The following is a 20,176-nucleotide window of genomic DNA, read 5'->3' as shown; positions in this document are numbered from 1 at the left end:
TTTGAGATTAAATATATAGCCTTAACTTCTTTCTTGTAAGCATGATAATTATAAGCCAGTCCCATGGTGAACACAATGGAACAAGTTTATAACAACTTAATAAGCACCTGTAATTTATTATCAGTATAGCTACCGTGTAAATTAATTTGTTTTGCTGTTATCCATTAATTTGTTTTGCTGTTATCCAGCCTATTGGTTTCTCACTATAGACAACAAAATACTTTTTAAAAGAAATTGCAGACTAGTTGTACAGGTTTTTGTTCAGCAGGTTATGTATTATATTCTTTGTATAATTATTAGGAGTTAGATTGACTGGGAGTGTAGAAAATACTGGAAGTAATGAAATCACATTTGACAACATTATTGAGAACTATTCTTATATCAGAACACCTGACACTGTTACAGATGTGCTGTTTAGATGTGTTGCTGGCTTGGGACCTACCAATAATAACAATTCTGAAACAAGTTCACTATACTTTAACAATGCACTAATTCCTCATGGAGGATGTAATGGTCCTGTGGTACAATCACGTGGAGAAGATATAACACAGTTTGTTGGAGTGATCAATGTAGGCTTGTGTGGAAATTTCACCACTAATGAAGAAGGTGTTTATACATGTGTTTCAAGGAACAGAGATGGGGTAGATGAGGGTGTGAGGGTTGGAGTGTATTTACCTGGAAGAAGTGAGTTATGTTATGTTGTATATTTTTTATAATCATCTCAACACAGCTGCTCCAGTAGTCACAAATTCTACTACACCATCTATTGTCAATGCCTTTGTTCACTTTCCACTGACATTGTTTTGTACCTCAGAAGGTTCTCCACCAGACACGTTCACCTGGATGAAGGATGATGTTCCAATTTCACAATCCATTAATTACACTACAGTAATTCATAGCAGTACAAGAGCAGTGTTCCACACTGAATACTCCACTAGTGAAGCTGCTACAAGTGATAGTGGAACATACACATGTAGTGTAACTAACCCTATTGGAAGTGATAGTCATAGTGTTACAGTGAATGTTGGTAAGGTAGTGATATAATATTGCTATATCCATTAAAAACTACTGTATTTATTTTATAGTTTACTCTGCGATGATCTTACTTGATTACTTTGTGCATTTGTGCATGCAATGCCTGTATTATGGTGTGTATATACTTTTAATTCCTTATTAGGCTCCATGTTTTTCTTCTTCACATAAGATTTTTACTATACCTCTTAACATCTGTTTCTGATTGTTTTGATACTTTTGTAACAAATAATAAACTTCATACTTATAGTTGCACAAACATTATAATTGGCTTGGTACTACAACTCCGTGTTAACTTCTATGTGTTTATTACTCCACTACTAGTTCCTATTCCACCACTAAGTCTAACAGTTGAATCAGTTGAAGAAACCACCATTGTACTAAGCTGGACTACACCCAGTGTACCTGCAACAATTCTCTATTACCAGGTAATGTAATGCAATTATCTTACAGTACTACATACATGTCATACCGTACTGTATGTTGGGGATCATGGAGGTTTGCACTTTGAATATTGACCAGAAACCAGCCTCACAATACTTTCATAGTGCCTTGGAAGTATTGGTTAGGTATAATTAAACCTAAAAGTATCTTCAGTGGGATTTGAAACATTCCTAATAGGTTGTTATGAAATTTTGAACTTAAGTGGAACTTTCTGCTGAATGATAGACAGACTGACTGACTGACTGACTGACTGACTGACTGACTGACTGACTGACTGACTGACTGACTGACTGACTGACTGACTGACTGACTGACTGACTGACTGACTGACTGACTGACTGACTGACTGACTGACTGACTGACTGACTGACTGACTGACTGACTGACTGACTGACTGACTGACTGACTGACTGACTGACTGACTGACTTACTCAATAGCAACTAAAGCTACGAGCTTGATTTTTTTTTACACTTCAGTCCAGTGGGTGCCTTTTGCTTTTGTCATACCATAGTACGTACAATGTGCATATCATGGACTTACCTTAGTCCTCCTTTATGACCCATTTCTTACAGCTAATCAGGGGTGTACCGAGGGGGTTTCCAGGGGTTTCAGGAAACCCCTTTGAATTTTACACACTACTTGAAACAGTAAGAAATTGAAACTTCAGGTTTCCAGAATCTGGAATCTATCATGGAACAGGACACATTGCAAACTTTTATCTTAGTTAAATAATAGTTTCTCACACGATAACAACACTTATAGCTTATGATTTTGGTGAAAAGATCGAGATACTCTAATAAAGCAGTCAGACAATATAAACTACTCTAATATAACAGTCACTTGGCTGTAGTGGAAACCCCTTTTCAAAATTCCTGCGTACGCCCCTGCTAACGGTACAAGATATTAACACACAGTAGCACATCATGGATTCCCTGTGCTGACTATCGCATTAATAACAGGAATTGTCAGTATTTTCCATATAGACTGGATTGGTTGCAGTGGCGCTTCTCATACTATTCTCCAATTGTAATGAACTTAACTTAGAAGTATAATGACCACTTCAGTGTTTGGTAGTTGGCCTGCCCATTCAGATTCAAAATTAATTTTATTGTGTTTTGTGCCAAATTTGTCTGTTTATGCATATGCAAAGGGTTTACCAGTCATAACATTGTCAAGACAATAAGATTAGGGATCATTCAAAGTAGTGAAGGAAGGTTTGCCTACACCTACAAGTGGTCATTTAATTCCTACTTCAGTTGTGGCTACTACGTATATTGACAAGTTGCTGTAATAAGACTGATGTAGGAAATAATGTGTACTTGTAGCTGCAGGTGTAAGCCACCTCTCTTGATTCTTTACTTTTCATTTTTGTGATCCTTGCACTTGTCCGTATAATTAATGCTCTCCTGTACGTAATTAACAGAACAGAGAATACCTTCATTTTCAGTCACATGTATGTTTAGTAGCTTTATATGATATCTTTTAAAAATGAGAGGGCTTTTATAGTGAAAATGTCCTCATATTCAGTGGTCCACATACCGAAATTGAGTCTCTAATCATCCAAGCATTCCTGAGATACAACTCCTCAAAAAGTGGCTTAGTTTCTTCATTGTTTTCTTCTCTTTCTTGAACTAACAAAACTGCTATAGAATGAAAATGTGTTATCAAATTGTCTTAAAATTTAGGACATTAAAGAAAGGTTTAAAGAATCAAGACACACGGTAGTGTGTCGTGCCGCCAAGAAAGCCGGCAACTACACTGTGAGTATATTAATAGGAAGAAAGAAAACAGCTTTTTCATGCATGCATAGCTCCATGGCCCCTTCTCCAAGGCACACCATTTTTGCATTATAGCTGTCCCCCAGGTAGGGTACGCCACACAGCAAATTTGATTAAATTCGCAACAGCCATTTACGAGATATGGGCATTCAAAAGTTCATTTTAATTTTTTCGTTTTTTTCTTCTTATGCCGTATGGGGGCTTCGGGGGCTTTGATTTCTTTTCACACACTTTGTAAAAATTGCTGAACATGTAACTCGATTGCCTCAATCTTTGGCACAAATGAAGAGCGTGTAATGGTGGACTCATGTACCAAGTTTGTTGTGAAGCTGAGGAATATTCAAGGAGTTATGAGCATTTATTCACATAAAAAAGATCAAAATTCTGTCACAGCTACAGGGTAAACTGAGTATAGAAATAACTTGAAAATTGGTGTGTAGATAGGCTGATCATCGTAGCAGTGTCTTTTGATAGTCTGAATAGCAATAGAGTTACAGCGACAAAGTTATAAAGCAAAAACCAAGTAAGTGTAAAATTGTGGGATCAAGATACTCTAATAGAGCAGTCACTGCAGGGTAAAAAAGGTGTGCAAAAATGTCGAGAAAAAAAAACTTACCAGAGTTCGAACCAGGGACCTCCATACCTAACACCTGCATCCTTAACCACTGAACCACTGCTACCTTGGCTGATCACCTCACTTAATTTCTGCTTTATAAATGAAATTTCTAGTTGAAATGTGCTTGTTTGTAATTTCAACCATAGAAGTACTAGATTGTTCTAGAACATTATATGTATGTTCTATTAGAAGTCCTCAAAAAATGTGCACTCTATTAGAGTATTACAATAATATTATCAAATGTTGAATTAAATCATGCAATGAAATACATTTATAAGTCTGTCTTCAATAATCATCATCAAGACTCACGGTAGTGAGTCGCGCGGCCAAGAAACTACTAAGCGCACGCCCAATTAAAAGACGCGCGGCCACTACTGTGAGTTATTTACGTGTAGGGCCGGTTTCGCAATATTAGTCCTAGATTACGGAACATCTCTCAATAGATTTGTATTGCGTTACGTGCTAAAAAAATCTTTAGGAGTCATCATCATAGTTTTCTTGCGACCTCGCTAAAATAAAAAAGTAACCATCGCAAAATAAAAAATAGGCGTATTTCACTTTATTTCTCTACCTTATGTTACAACTACTGTCACGTTATACCAGTCAACATAGTCGTGTTTGTATAGTCCATCTAGCACTGACATTATCCAATCCTGGTTTGCCTATACGCGTATTTTCTTCAATCAAACCTCTAATCCCTACAATAACTTTTAAAGGCACGACGTGGACACAAACTCTAATGCCTGATAAACAAGTTGTGACAACGTGCTGAACCGTAAGTTCCCTAGGGATGGTGTTTTAAGCAGAAATCTTTTAAAATTCCATTTAGTGCCACACCCCAATCGAGCGTTTATAAATCGCCAGTTGTCTTATGGTGTGAAGAACAAAATCACTAGCGAAGGTGCTTTAAGCATACTCTTCAATTCTCTATTTACATGTAATTTTTAATAGATTAACCACAAAGGCCTGAATACAAAAGGTAACAAGCCTTTAGGGGTTACCACCTCTATGTAGTGTTTACCATGTAGCTTGTGCTGTGGCTTTCATTAAGTATTATGCACACACAAATGGTGCAACAAAATTTTGTAATGGATTGCTCGAATGTGGTTGGTGGTGTTGTGGCTCGAATGTGGTTCGTGGTTTGCCAGTGACCATGTATGAGTTGGGGTTGTTCCACACAACTTACACAATATTCAAATTTCATGATGGCCATGAAAATTTCTTGCCATATGGTAAACATACAACAATGTATAACAACGTTAATCAACATCACATCAAGACTTGACTAAAAATAGTTCCAACAATAGTGATGATTTCTTGTATGTCAGCATGACGATACTGAGACCTATAAAAGAATAAGCAGGCACTGAAGTTAACCTTAAATTAAACACTCATGCAACTGACCTGGAACATTGGTCGCAACACCAAAAACACTTGTTTCGATATCTGATGACACAATCCAGCAGGCACTGAATTAAAAGGGAATGTATAAAAAATCAATATGCCGGGCTGTATCAATAATAGCATGGATAATCAAAATGAACAAAAATTATATCCCAGGCTAAGTGAATAAATAACATAACTGTTGGGTAAGCATGTCAAACCTGAACATTAGGACATTAGTCAAACAAAAGTACGCTATCACAACTTGGTCATAATACAATGTTTGTACCACTGGACTTCACACTGGTTGCCCAAAAATTGTGCCATTCCAGGACAACAGCATAATTATGAAACAAATAGTTACTACAACACAGAAGGCTTACTGTTGTACCGTCCACACTGATATACCATAATTTAAAAACATAACAGGTAGCTAGGCATTAAATACAATACACTTAACATCTGGGTACTAGGAAAAAATCACTAACATCACAACATGTAAACTGACCTGGAAATTAACACCCTTGATGCCACTACAGTCTACACTGGATATTTGTTTGAACCCATCAACACTATGCCTGATACATCTGAGTAGACTGACCTGCAAATTCACATCACTAGTATACAGTGATAATTGATAACTACAAAAACAACAATTGCAATAATACAATTCTTCTGTACGTCAACTGACCTGAAATTCATGACACTCGATACCGAGACCTGTAAAAGAATACGCAGGCACTGAAGTCAACCTTAAATTAAACACACATGCAAACTGACCTGGAACATTGGTCGCAACACCAAAGACACCTGTTTCGATATCTGATGAAGCAATCCAGCAGGCACTGAATTAAAAAGAGAATGTGCAAAAAATCAATATGCCAGGCTGTACCAATAAAGGATGGATAATCAAAATGAACTAAAAAAATATATATATCCCATATGCAGGTTAAGTGAGTAACATAACTGTTGGGTAAGCATGTAAACCAGAACATTAGGTCATTGGTCAAACAAAAGTAGGCTATCATAAACTGATCACTGATAATTGATAACTACAAAAAGAACAATTGCAATAATACAATTCCTCTGAACGTTAACTGACCTGAAATTCATGACACCTGTATCTTTGTTCTTGCATGGTCTCAACTTACATATGTACCATGATCACATTCAACTGCTAGTGGATAAACCAGTATGACCAGATGGCCTGCAAAAACCAACAAACAGGTGTTAAATACAATACACCTAAAGCCTGGAATATGAAAAATATTATATAAGCATTATTTCACACTGATATAGTAATAGATTATAGGACGTTGTGGAACTTGCCTAAATGTGTAAACTTGAACAAGAGGACAACTGCATAATCTGGACACTTGGAATTGTCCAATACCTGATGAACAAGTTAGTACTAATGACATTCACGTCAACATTTTATCCCAGCTGGGTGAATTTCTTGTAACTGAGTAAAAAGGTGTTTATTTTCCACCTGCAACCAAAGTTCTACATTTCGATCTGTGGTTGAGTGTACATAAATTGACCAGGAAAATCAGGATGCCATAGGGGTATGGAAATGGTTCCTTTCCTTCTGTTATGACATTACTTACAGCTGACTGGTAAATGATCATCGATGTCCCCATGGACCCCAACAATGAGTATACCAATAACTTCACAAGTTGGAATAAATTTCCTTTCAACATGTGGTGGAATGAATTTCCTTTCAACATCTGGTGGACAGGTCCAAAAACCCTATCGCACAAACACGGTGAATCAGTGTGTGGCGATGTGACACGTTGCACAAACTTCACTCCTCGTTTCGTTAGCATTCAAGACCGGCATATATCATAGAGTCCCTCAGTATTCTTGACTCTTACTTTTTCAAGCGTTGCTCAAGCGATGTAGTTTCTCACGAGGGGCTCGAGTTTCTCAGTAAAGTCGAGCCAATTAAAGTACGCCTCACCATCTAGTTACATTCTTAAACCATTCAATTTAAAACCACGTATCACGAGTGTCCGATTAAGGTAATTAGGGACTTTCCACGAGATTTCCCCTAAATAGATCACGTGTTAGTTGTCAATCCGGTGGATTCTGGTGGTATACATGGTTCAACAATACGGTAGGTGTACATATGCTGTCAATAATTGTTTGTGCACTGCTAAACTAAGTTATTTTTGTGTGGTAAGTATGCTTGAGGAAGGGTCTGGGGGACGACACTAATGTTTTGACAGCAGTTGATGATGGCCAGGCAAAGAACTGCGAAAAGAACTGCGAGAAGAACTACTGTGATAGTGTGATAGTAGGGAAAAATTCCCACCCCTATAGCTCTGCCTAGGGGCATTATCTACAGCTACTGTATTATGTTGCCGATATGTACATCCGGGCCAAGAATAAAGGTGAAAGTGGTAGTAAGGCTCAATCCTATTATTCTGCTGAACAGGCAAGGGAGTCTGGGACTCTGGGGGCATGCTCCCTCAGGAAAGTATAAGTACTACAACTTTTTTGTTTTAATTGCTTCATCAAGTATAAAAATTTCAGTCAAAAGGTGATGATCGAGGCACTGGTCTTATGCACTGGTTGGAGTGGTTGTATCGATACTGCACTGTGGCAACCTTGAGGGGTTAGTGCTGGCATTATCCTTGGCAATACTATTCCATCTCCCCGGGTCTTGATGATTGAGTCCTCCATTCCTTTCTCTGCTGCTCCAATCCTGAAGTTGTGACCACAGTCAAAAGGTGACGATCGAGGCTCTGGTCTTGCATCTATACTGTACTGCAACACCCTTGAGGGGTTAGTACCGGCATTGTCCATCGCAATACTGTTCCATCTCCCATATACAAGTCTTGATGATTGAGTCCTTTATTCCTTTCTCTGCTGCTCTAATCCTGAAGTTGTGACCAAAATAATAAAAAATGGTTATAACATGATAAATGATTATGGTGATAACAATTACAAATGTATTTATAGCTGTGTAGCAACTGTAAACTAATTAGTCACTTGCAAGTTTAATTAGGTGTCTGAAGCATTTAACATGCACAGATATGAGATATATTCGTCACATGCAGGCAGTAAGGATAGATTTACTCTAATAGAACAGTCATACTACACCGTAAATTCATACTTCCGAATTTACGGTGTTATGAAACAATCATTATTATGTATGGATTTTACTGACTCTCCAAGATAATATTCTGCATTAATGTTAATTGCTCATTTCCAAAAATAATTACCTTTTAAACCAAATGTAGAGTCTATCACTGACAAAAATGAGTGATATCCACCCCAAAAACACCTTCGCTGTAAAAAAGGCGCGCCCAAGAAACTACAAGTACCTGGAACCCAATGTAAAAAAACAAAGAAAACAGCTCAGCTGAAGTGAAAAGTAACTGGTAACTTAAAGAGCTGATATCTGAAGCGGCCAAGAATACAATTACTAAAGTTTAATCCATGCAAGAACACCTTGGCTATAAAACAGGTGTGTACATGAAAGTAACTGGCAACTGAAATGGCTGATATCTGAAGCGGCCAAGAATGAATGGTCATATACAACTAATTCAAAAATTTAACACTGAACCTTTATAATTCAGCTGTGTTCTATATTCACTCTTGCTGCATCGTAAAGTAATTTCTTTTAACTCTAATTGGCTGGTAATTTGGCCGCCTTTTTTAATAGTCAGTATAATAGAGCAAAAAAAGGCGGCCAAATTACCAGCCAATTAGAGTTAAAAGAAATTACTTTACGATGCAGCAAGAGTGAATATAGAACACAGCCAAATTATAAAGGTTCAGTGTTAAATTTTTGAATTAGTTGTATATGACCATTCATTCTTGGCCGCTTCAGATATCAGCCATTTCAGTTGCCAGTTACTTTCATGTACACACCTGTTTTATAGCCAAGGTGTTCTTGCATGAATTAGTAATTGTATTCTTGGCGCTTCAGATATCAGCTCTTTAAGTTACCAGTTACTTTTCACTTCAGCTGAGCTGTTTTCTTTTTGTTTTTTTACATTGGGTTCCAGGTACTTGTAGTTTCTTGGGCACGCCTTTTTTACAGCGAAGGTGTTTTTGGGGTGGTTGTATCTACATAGAAAAGAAGAAATGTGAGTAAAAACAAACCTCAAAGTCAGCCATAGGCTGGTTGCCTTATAAAGTACAAAAAGAAGTGAAATCCACACAAAAACAGCCAAGCTGTGAAAAAATGGTGTAGCCTTAAAAATCCTGGGTGAAAAAGTTGGGAAATCAAAGGTCGCGGCCAAGAAATGGCTGCTAATGCTAAAAAAATTTAATAATGGCTGTGTGCATTGTTAAAATTTATTAGCATTAACATCATTGCAGCCATTTCTTGGCCGCCACTTTTGATTTCACAACTTTTTTCACCCAGGATTTTTAAGGCCGCGCCATTTGTTCACAGCTTGGCTGCTTTTGTGCGGATAATATTAGCAGTAACTTTATGAATACAATTAACAGATAGGGATATATTTATAATTATTCACACAAAAAGCACAATTGGCCTGCCTACAGGCTATACCGTGATAATCATTGTGTAGATAATCTACCTAATTTAGCTTAAGTGGTTTGCTGTGATCAGAGTGACAGTTCTCGAGTAGGAGCAAAAGTTGAGTAAAAGTATGAATTGAGATATTGTAATCCTATAATGTACATGCAAAGGATTATTTTTTTGATCGCAATTAATCTGCTATTTTTGTAGAAAGGTGAAATGAGACAGTATTTTTGCTTTACCACAAGTATACAACAAAGATCTTTTAATTTGTATGCAACTGCGTAATTCGTGTCCATTTTAAATTTTGTCACTTATATTTTATAGAGTGAATTACATGTACGTAACTAAATGCTCTACAAGTAATAGTTGTAACACACCCGTGAGGTTTGTATCTGATTTGTAAATACGACACCCGAGGGTGGAGTGTTTGCAAATCAAATACAAACCGAATGGGTGTGTTCTAACTGATTTGTGGTATGGGGCATGCGCAGATCAAAGGCGCCCATTTAGGAGTAAGAACGCAAGGCTAACATTGGCTACCGCTGAGTGCTGTGTACAAGGAACGGTTTTACTCACTAATTACTGTCTTGATGGTTAGTTAATCATTATAGCTAGTTTATTCATTGGTAGCGCATTTGTTATACACAAGCACAAGGTGCCATCATCGATGCCAATCACTCCTACCATTGTACAGCTTCCGCACCATTTAGACGGGTGTAGCTGAAGTGTCTGATATTCATTGTTGAGTGGTGCAGCACTATAATAGTCTTGGTTAGCTTAAATTATTGGCGAACGAGCGTGTGGTCTCAGCCCAGCAGTTGTACTGCTTCCCATTCATTCAAACGAGTGCAGTGTTGTGTGTTTATTAGTTCCAGAGTGATTTACCTCCTTGTCAGTCCTTGACATTATTAGCCGACTTCCTGTGTTGATCTGGTGTTTGGTATCATTTGAAATCTTTGAACTAATTAGTGGCCAGACTGTGTGGCCGAAAGGAAGTACTTAACCATGCTACAATTATTTGTAAACCGGTTTACAACTGATTTGTAACACTGGCGGCAGCCTTTGATCTGCCCACGCACCATACTACAAGGTGACTTATAACATAAGTGAATTCTTTAATTTATTTGTAACTGAACTCTCTACAGAGTGACTTGTTTAGAGTTGAACTCTCTATAGGGTATGTTGTTGTGTACCTGAACTTTCTACAGAATGACATGGTATGTGGCTGAACTCTCTACATCTAACTGAACTGTCTACAGTGTGAATTGTTTGTGGCTAAACTCTATGCATGGTGACTTGTTACAGAGTTATGTACGTAAGTGGACGTTGACTTGTAACGCAACAGAGTGACTTGTAACTCAATAGCTGAACAGGGTTACTTGTAACTTGGCTAAACGTTCTATGGGATGATTTGTAACTTAGATGAACACTCTACAGGGTGACTTGTAACATGTAGCTGAACTCTCTACTTATCATAACTAACTTTCTACAGGGTAGCTTATAATGGAGCTGAACTTTCTACAGGGTAACTAGCTATGTAGCTGAACAATCTACAGAGTAATTTGTCATGTAGCTGAACCAGAGCTTGAATTGAGGATATACAGGAATGTACAAAGTATACCTTGTTAGCTGCTTTAAAAGTTGCAGCAGTTTAAAAATACTCATGAAACAGATTTTTTTGCAGTTATAATGTGACACGTGAAAAAGTGATAGCTATCTCACGCTATCCCACAGGATCTGGTCCCAGATCAAATTTACTCTAACAGAACAGTCATACATACATTCTATTAGAACAGACAATTACACTACTGTGATAGAAGAGTAATTATTTTCAAGATCTGTTTTCATATTATCTAACCTCTGAGATCCAAGAGCTAAAAGTGAGACTGCTAGATGTGGTCAAAATACTGACTTGGGGGCATAGGGAATATTTAATTTATGCTTTTGGCTTGTAAGGTGCTGCACCTCACATACGTACTTAATATTGCAAATGGATGACTTAAAACTGTGATGGTTAAAATTACAACCCTTGAAATATTACTCCCCTCCGGTCTTCATATACTGAGAAATTAGTATACCTTCATATTATTTTACAATTCGAGCACTGAGCTGAACGGTCTACAGTGTGGTTTTCTATGTAGCTAAATGTTCTACAGGGTAACGTAGTTGTATAGCTGAACACTTTACAGGATGACTTTATATGTTGCCAAATGCTCTAATGCGATGCACTGTTAGAGTACCTCAATTTTTACAATGAAGCTCAGTCCAATTTCTTCTAGGTTCCTCTCTAATACTTACATTCCAATTTTCCACTCATTCCGTTTAGTGGTTTGTCTAGTAGGTGTGACAAAAAATGTTGTTTTTTTGTTTGTTCAGGAAACTAGATTGTATGCCTTTTAACACTTGGTTGGTGTTTTTGTTATACCCATATAATCATCATTCCGATTTCATTCAGATCATGAAAGGTTTGCACTGTGATTGTTACTCAATGTACAAACTAAATATAAAGTCTTTCCTTCAAGCAGTTTGCCATGTAGGTTTGAAAGCAAACAGCATTTGCGATATTTTGAAATCAACTGATCTACGTAAATATTGGACAGTAAATGCACTTTAATATGCTTTTCAAATTTGAAGTACATTGACCAAAGCATGCTGGAATTATACTAAGTGTTGCTAAAAGAAGAAGATAATTTAATGTGAAATATGAAGACAAACTTTGAAAGCATTTATCTTAGTGATGGCTTGGAGGATTTAGAGTAGGTGCCCTACCCAGAAGGAGTTTCCACAGTAAAAGTTTCCATTTTCGTTTGGGAGTTACAGATGCATGGAAACAGTGTTTTCTTGGTTCCTGTAAAATACTGTTGCTCACCCACACTTGGCTGTACAACACACTATCATGTGTCATGTTGGCTACAAACTGAGCCTACAAATGTGTCAATGGTAGTTATTTTTAAAGATCACATGCATCATTAAATTTGATTGACATTATTGCAAAGCTGTTACCCTTAATTTCTCAACTCTTTTCACCTTTGCTTTATTTTGGGGGAGGGAGCACACCCTTTTCTCACAACTCGGATTTTTTTGTATAGATAAATTATTACTTGTGGTTAACATTTTTTATCATAAACTTTATTATTTGTCATTACTCACCATCATTTTTTTGCAGATTGATTATTCTGATCAAGATAATACACTATCTGTTAGCAGCAACAATACAAACATTACTTTGACCAACCTAGTGTCTGGTATTAATTACTTCATCAATGTTACAGCCTTTACTGACACAGGAGAGATAACTACTAATTCAATTTCTGTAGCCACAAGTAAGAATGCTGTAACTTCAATTTATCCATATGTAACTATGTGCTAATTACCATTTAATTAATGTACTATTTTCTTTTAGTAAATACAGCATTCTTTCAAATACAATTGCGTTCTGTCAGTAGTTGTGCTCAATGGATAGTAAGTCAATAGTATGTAGTCACAGAACATGTTTAATGTTACTGTGTACTTCCAGGAAATTGATAAGAGACAAAAGTTGGAGGATATTAAATTGGAACTTAAGCAGGCAATATCACCAAGATGTGGTTGTGTATTTGATATTGATAATGAATTGTTTAGTTGTCCAGAATCAAAAGGAAAACTTGAAGACACTGTTGTATTTAAAGGAAGAATAGTCGTACGTGTCCCTGCTTCAGTCACTGATGCCGATGATGTTGTAAATTATATAAATGACTGGGTAAAACTGGGACCAAGCATTACTGTTACTTCATCCATCTTGACTGTGGATCCTGGTTGTCTATCAAGAGTTGACTCAACCGAATCAGAAGATTGTGTTGTTACAGATCAGTCAACAAACACTGACAGTTCAGATGGTGGTGCTATTGCTGGAGGAGTTGCAGCTGGAGTGATTGTAGTTATAGTGATACTCATTGTATTGATCACAATATTTTATATCCAAAGACGAAGGTCAAAGTACGTAGTTGGTAGATTGTACAATGTGTTTTACATACACTTGCAGTCAGTTTAGTGCCTTTTGCTATTCATATACCAAATTGGAATACTAGGCAAAGAGGAAATTGCTGGCATAATGGGACAATTTTCAACCAACAAGCTAGATGCAAGCAAATATGACACACACACAACATGAGATGGCTTGCGTAATGATAAAATTTTGTAAAAGAAATGTTATTGGAGATCGAGGTACTCTATAATGGAGCAGTCGTTATGTGTTAAAGCAACAGTCATTGCAAGACCAAATTAAACCCATAAGAGGTGCATGCACTTTGCTGATAAATGCAATACTTCTGGCACAAGACTATAAGCACGTTAAGCTAAAGGTAACATTGCTGGAAGGGGAAGACAAATAGACTAATCCCACATTATCACATTTACCTGATGGATTATGCTTATGTGGCTGTTTATTAAGGACATGGCTTGTGTAATTGTACAAGTTACCATTGTTGGTAGGGATGGTGGTATGGGACCACAACTGTTTATTTTACAACAAAAATACATAAGCACAATAAGTTATTAAACTTACGTAATAGTTGATTAAAGTATTCATACATGTACTACGTAGGTAGAACGATAGTCCCAAACATAATAGTTAGACATTGAAACACAGAGTTCTATGGAATTTAGAAACCAGAATGTGGTGCCCTCGTTTTGCTCAGGCACTACTACAGGGTCTGAGGGTTTCTAAATTCCATGGAACCATGTGTTTTGATGTCTAACTTATTTAGACCATAACTTGTTGTTGTACCTTCACAGCTACTTGTCGCATGATAAATGTAGCATTGAGTAATGTTAAAAAGCACCTCCACGACACTTGCTGTCCAGTTAAATGCCAATGCGTTGCCAATGATGCAAGCGTGTAATTGTCGTGTTTTGTATTGCCTCAGAGAGAGGGATCTATTGAAACATAAACAACGGATCTATAAAATTTAGAAACCTGTAAGTACCCAATGAAAATTGGTGTATTTCATCTTGCTGTGGTTTAAGTAATACATAAAACACTGCCACATGTGTGTACAAAAAATACAGCTTGAGGACAGTGGCATGTTGAGAGACTAATACAGCATGAGCAAAGCCGAGTGCTAGATCAGTCTCAAGCCCCCCTCCCCTCATGCTGTATATTCTTGCATACACTAGCATAGGTGGTACTTTTAAGTGTTATGTAGCACTTTCTGAGTTGTCTTCTTCAGAATGTTCATTTCAAGTATGTACTTGGACTGCTTCAATTCTACCATTAGATTTTTGCTCATGCAATCTGTTTCTAGTCGTACAGCTAGCAATTAAGATTAGTTTGCTAGTTTTAGCAACATTAAGTGTAATGCATGTGATTAGCTAGCTGTTTATACATAAACACTTGCACATATATGCAGCATGCTTTTCATAGCTATACTGTATCTATCACATAACTGTTCTTCATAAAGTAGCTGCTGTTTTTTGACTGATATAAAGCGCTATTCAGCAATCAGCACTTTGATCTTTCCATGCAAATTACCATATTTGTACTTGCTTGTGAAAACATGTTGAAATGGATATTGTAATAGAACAGTCAGTAACTCCAGTAGCTCTAGAGCAGTCAGGTAGTGATTGACTAAAAACCTTTTATTAATGAGACTAATAAAATTAGGGATCAAAGAAATAAAAGGTTGTGAAACAAGGGACACCTGAAGATATACAGTACTTGTGGACATTTAATCCATGTTTTATTTCTTTGATCCCTAAGTTTTCTTTGTACTTGTCTCATTAGTAAAAAAAGTTTTGTCAAATCACTGCTCTAGATCTATTGGAGTCACTGACTTCTATTAGAATGAATTGTGGATTAAGTGTCCGCTAGTACTGTATATTTTCAGGTGTAGGCAATCTTCCTTGTTTCACTACTTTTTATTACTATGATGCTTAAAATTTTAACTTGTACTTGTTTGTTCACGTAACATTATTATGACTGCTGAACCCATGTATGTATACTGCATTAGAAGATAGAATGCAGGCACCAGGCTTATTGTTTTCATATGAACGAGCTCTGACTGAAGTAGCGAAGTGGCCATTACACTTTGTTTTCAGCTACAGGAAGTCATCATTCGGCACTACTGCAAATCGACATAGATGTTATAGCATACAGCTATAAACATGTAACTGTTCTATTAGGGTTAGAATATCTTGAGTCAGCCTTTCACCTACCATGCAAGGGTGTGTCACTATTTTATATTTTCACTGTACCAACAATAAAGGAATGAACATGTGGTCATCATAATCGAGTAAATAGACCATCAAGAGATATGGTCCCTGTGTTCGATCGTTATTAATCAACCAAGATCGTGAATGGGCATTGTTTTGACCTGTCATGAAGTTACAGGTATCTACCAAGCGTAAGTGCTTTAAATAATATTGTGGCATCTAAATATGCTGCTCAAGGAAGGTGTTGTTACAGAAAATAATGCCTCAATATAGCTTCAGTGCATTAAAAAGAAGACAACCATCCTGATTGAAGATAAAAGGCACAGAGGGCACACACACATCAGAACCTCAAAAGGCACATGCCACTGGTGAGTTTGTTATTGTGGCATGGTAAAATGGTGCCCATGCACTGCTTCGTTTGGCCTCCAGCCTTGCAACCGTGATCAGGCAGGCAGATGAAAATTCGAGTTTCAGTAATTTTTAAAAAAAATTCTAAATCTGGCCACTTCTTGTTTTTAATGCTGTATTTCATGTTGTTAGATGGATGAATATTATTCCATAAAGGATGTCTCTAGAATAGTCTTTTAAAGTGACATTTTAGGCAGTACGAGCCACTTGGGGGATCCTTACTTTAACTGTAGCACCATACTGTTTAATATGGTATGTATCTTTTGGGGTTCCAAAAAATTTCCACTCTCATGCCTTGCCTTATCGTCATCTTTAACTCTTTGTATTGTTTTCTTCAAGCATGGAAACCATAATTATTGAGGAGTTGATTTTCTGCATTAAAATACTTTCCTTACAGTCTTCCTCCAGAGCATTTACTCAAACTGCTTCAGTTCTTGGCCATCAGACTATTAATGAGTCTCCATATAATTAATGAGCAGTCAGTCAAGTACAAGGGCGTTCTTTTGATTGAACTTCGAACACATTTCAAAATTGTCAGGCATGTAACCACCATGTATGTTGGCTATATCCATGGCAAACCATCAGTCATTAATAACAAGATATGTGAAGATGATAGAAATGCAGCTATTTCTCATAAATTAAAAGTTGGCCACCATGTTATGTAAATTCTTGTGTGGTAATTGAGTATCCTTATACGCACTTAAACAAAAACAGATTTTTCATATCCTTATGTATACATTATTATGGTCACATAATTATATGCTTGTAATCATTACTTTGTACAATTTCAGGGCACGGCAGAATGATGATTATAGTGGCTTCACTGCTAGTAGTGCTATTATACCTGACTCAAAGATTTATGCACAAAGCAATCCAATCTTCACAGAAGTAGAGGGTGATAAAATCCAAGCTACATCATACTCAGATTATCGAGAATCAAAAGATTTCCTTCAAGTAGAACATACTACTAAAGATGATTGTGCTTCTATCACTGAAAAGGATCCAGCCGACAGTGAAACACACTTTACTTAAGTTGTATGACAATAATCTTCATGTACATTGCATAATATAATTATGTACAACAAGGATATATATTTTTTATCCGTTATATTTTGCTGTATGTTATTTTTTATTTGTAGCTATATGGTGTGATGTTACCCAGATATTGCATATTAAATGTTAGTTGAATTGTAATTAATAAAATTTAATGGTTTTTTGCATTCACATCTTGAAGATCAATACAGGCAAATGCACATAAAAATGTGGTCTACATGTTTATCTCCTGCGTGAGTGTGAGAATGGATTTATGACTTGATCTTCAAAGTAGTCGTGAGTGTAAAGTATTTAGTAATTGAAGGGGCCAATAGCAAAAGGGGACAAGTGTCATTTAAAATTTAGGTGACCACATGGCATGCATTAAACACAATTTTCAGACATAATTGAATTATTGTAATAATATTATTTGCTAAAAATTGATTTGAAACTGTCATAAACTTTGTTTACTTAGTGACAACATTATTCACATGGTTACAAGCCATTCTAATTTTTAGAAAATGGAAAATCTAAAATGGCACATGGCCCCCTTTTCCACTGACCCCTTCAATTAATTTCACACATTGAGGTGCAAGTAATGCATGCATCATACAGTACGATAGTACTGTATAGTAGGGACCACAAAGGAGTAGGCGTGATTCACAGAATAATACACAGCAAAACTCATGTATGGATACTAAAATATACTGACTGATACTAACTCTGTATTTAATGAATTTTACTCAGTGTTATTCTGTCTTGGAACAATTTTTTTCAAGTAAAGCTTAGCCAGATGCAAAACTAGATTACTAGTCATAGTAGTAGACTATTAGTGTGCAAATTTTGACAGAATTTTGAATAATGGTCCCAAGACGGATCAATACTGAATAAAATACGGAGTTAGTATCAGTCAGTATTATTTAGTATCCATACATGAGTTTTGCTGTGATATCACCCAAAAAACAGCCTCAATTTCCCCTGATGACGATGAGGCAGTATTGGTTAGGTAAAACTAAGCCCAAACAAGATTTCAGATTGATCCGAAACGCTTTCAACAAGTTACTACAGAATTTATTTAATGGAATTTTCTAGTGACTGACTACATAATTGATTGATGCCTTCAGACAAGCATAACATGATAACGGCTAAGGCCGCTACGGGCTTGATTTTTTTCACTGTTCAACGTCGCTTCGGCCTGACAGGTGCCTTTTGGCATACCACAGTACATACAATACATTCTTCATGGAGTTACCAGTGTCCTCCTTTGTGTCCCATTCATCTTTGCTGACAGCGAAAAGTGTCGATTTGGTGATAGCATGTGATGGCCTCCCTTAGTAATGGAATCGTCCGTATTTGTAATAGTGGCTATTTTGATAGCATAGGTGCTTTTAAAACATTTCTTGATTTGTACTGCTGTGTAACGGGGTTGAACATAGCCAACAACGAAGCGTAATGGATACTTCACTTATCAGACAATAATTGATATAACCAGGGCGCGCGGCACCATTTCTTTCAGTATGCGTGGATTGCAGAGGTGCTTTTTGAACAGTTCTTGATTTGAAATGCTGCGTAACAGGTTGAACAAAGCTGATCAACGAAGCATAATGGATACTTCACTTTTCAGGCTATAATTGAGGCGCGCGGTGGCATTTCAGTGTTGGGTTACTTATGTAACGCGTTACGTAATATTATTACTTTTGTGGTAACAAAGTAATATAACGAAATACGCTATGAAAACAGGTAATATAACGCAAGATACTTTACTTACAAACGTAACGCGTTACCTAAGTAATATAATTACTGTAACGAGTCTAATATGACGTAATATTATTACTACAAGTAACGAAGTTACTAATCTCGTTAGTAATCCTCTGAGTAACGCCTAACCACAACGAAGTAACGAGGCCTACTGAATGAAACTTATTCACTAGCTTCTTACTTATAACCACGATTTGCACATTGTCCAACAACGCAATCATGTCACGTGATAAGGTGGTAGTTTCACACGTGACAGCTTAAGGCTGTGGACACAAAGTAATACAATATTTATTTTATGGGTAATATGTAACTGTAACTAAATAGTTCTGTTGCAAGTAATATATGTAATATGTAACTAGTTACTTTTACAAAGTAACTTGCCCAACACTAATAATAATTATTTACAAAAAAGTTAACAAACAAGTACACAAAAAGTTGGAATTTTCAACTAGAGTAGGGTCCATAGCACATCAATAAAAAGTACTGAAACAAGCTGGAGTAGTGCACGATAGTAAAACGGCAATAAGAAGTGTCCCTACTGTGCTCAAGATACCATAATCAGGGGCGGATCCAGGAGCCAGCAAGGGGAGGGGCACAAACAGGCTAAGTTGTTGATGGTTGGGGAGATCCAGATTCTCTTGCTAGTTGCTGCATTTTTGAAACAGCAAATAATCACCTCTTAGTAGTGTCTCACTGATGATTTTTGCCATTTTGGCCTTTGAAGATGGTTGTGAAGTCTTACAAGCTGTTAAAAGGCTCCAAATGTCTTAAACAACAGCAACACAATAATTAATTTTAGAGGCGCTTAGTGCGCACGAAGGTGCTAGGTAACAATTTAACAGCTAGTTTGTTTCGGTTTCAGGTGAAATTGTAATAAGTGCTAGTAAAATGTACATATTTTCATAAGGTGTATAGCTAAACTGATCTTGGCCTGGTAGTATTTTAATCACAAGTATGGCTGGCTTTTCCACAAGGTGAGAGGGAGGGGGGGGGGGGGGATTTGCCCCAAATGCCCCATCCTGGATCCGCCATTGATA

General features: G+C 36.9%; 2 protein-coding genes across 12 annotated transcripts in view; one reads left to right on the top strand and one right to left on the bottom strand.

The window, feature by feature from the left end:
- LOC136255695 (hemicentin-1-like) overlaps nucleotides 1-17,610 on the top strand; it is a 49,608-nt gene extending 31,998 nt beyond the window's left edge. Inside the window, exons 12-18 of the mRNA XM_066048510.1 lie at nucleotides 301-684; nucleotides 731-1,027; nucleotides 1,357-1,460; nucleotides 12,919-13,075; nucleotides 13,156-13,214; nucleotides 13,270-13,727; nucleotides 17,141-17,610. Of these exons, the coding sequence (XP_065904582.1) occupies nucleotides 301-684; nucleotides 731-1,027; nucleotides 1,357-1,460; nucleotides 12,919-13,075; nucleotides 13,156-13,214; nucleotides 13,270-13,727; nucleotides 17,141-17,381 (1,700 nt within the window). The 3' untranslated portion in view covers nucleotides 17,382-17,610. The remainder of the gene's footprint in view (nucleotides 1-300; nucleotides 685-730; nucleotides 1,028-1,356; nucleotides 1,461-12,918; nucleotides 13,076-13,155; nucleotides 13,215-13,269; nucleotides 13,728-17,140) is intronic.
- Nucleotides 5,064-7,909, bottom strand: LOC136256382 (uncharacterized). Of its 11 annotated transcripts, none has more exons than XM_066049325.1 (9): nucleotides 7,058-7,909; nucleotides 6,796-7,003; nucleotides 6,584-6,743; nucleotides 6,357-6,461; nucleotides 6,035-6,099; nucleotides 5,946-5,974; nucleotides 5,763-5,855; nucleotides 5,276-5,340; nucleotides 5,064-5,216 (listed from the first exon to the last, which is right to left on the bottom strand). In XM_066049325.1, exons 4-9 carry the CDS (start codon nucleotides 6,365-6,367, stop codon nucleotides 5,141-5,143), a joined length of 339 nt encoding a protein of 112 aa, XP_065905397.1. In that variant the 5' UTR covers nucleotides 6,368-6,461; nucleotides 6,584-6,743; nucleotides 6,796-7,003; nucleotides 7,058-7,909; the 3' UTR covers nucleotides 5,064-5,140. The 11 variants fall into 11 exon arrangements, 7 of the variants coding, with proteins under 7 accessions (XP_065905397.1, XP_065905398.1, XP_065905402.1 ...); XM_066049326.1 differs by having other exon boundaries at nucleotides 7,129-7,909; XR_010701496.1 differs by having other exon boundaries at nucleotides 6,035-6,306; nucleotides 6,796-7,493.
- Nucleotides 17,611-20,176: the final 2,566 nt, after the last annotated feature.

The sequence above is a fragment of the Dysidea avara genome, chromosome 5 (genome assembly GCF_963678975.1).
Source record: "Dysidea avara chromosome 5, odDysAvar1.4, whole genome shotgun sequence".
NCBI lineage: Eukaryota > Metazoa > Porifera > Demospongiae > Dictyoceratida > Dysideidae > Dysidea > Dysidea avara.
The sequence above is the reverse complement of the archived record's forward strand: the minus strand, read 5'-3'. Positions and strand labels throughout refer to the sequence as shown.

What these genes read in the sequence shown, in the direction of transcription:
- LOC136256382 (XM_066049325.1), bottom strand. An exon ending in TCAAGGGTGTTAATTTCCAG is followed by an intron (nt 5,341 to 5,762) that starts GTCAGTTTACAT and finishes CTTTTAATTCAG; the next exon opens with TGCCTGCTGGATTGTGTCAT. An exon ending in TGTTGCGACCAATGTTCCAG is followed by an intron (nt 5,217 to 5,275) that starts GTCAGTTGCATG and finishes ATTCTTTTATAG; the next exon opens with GTCTCAGTATCGTCATGCTG.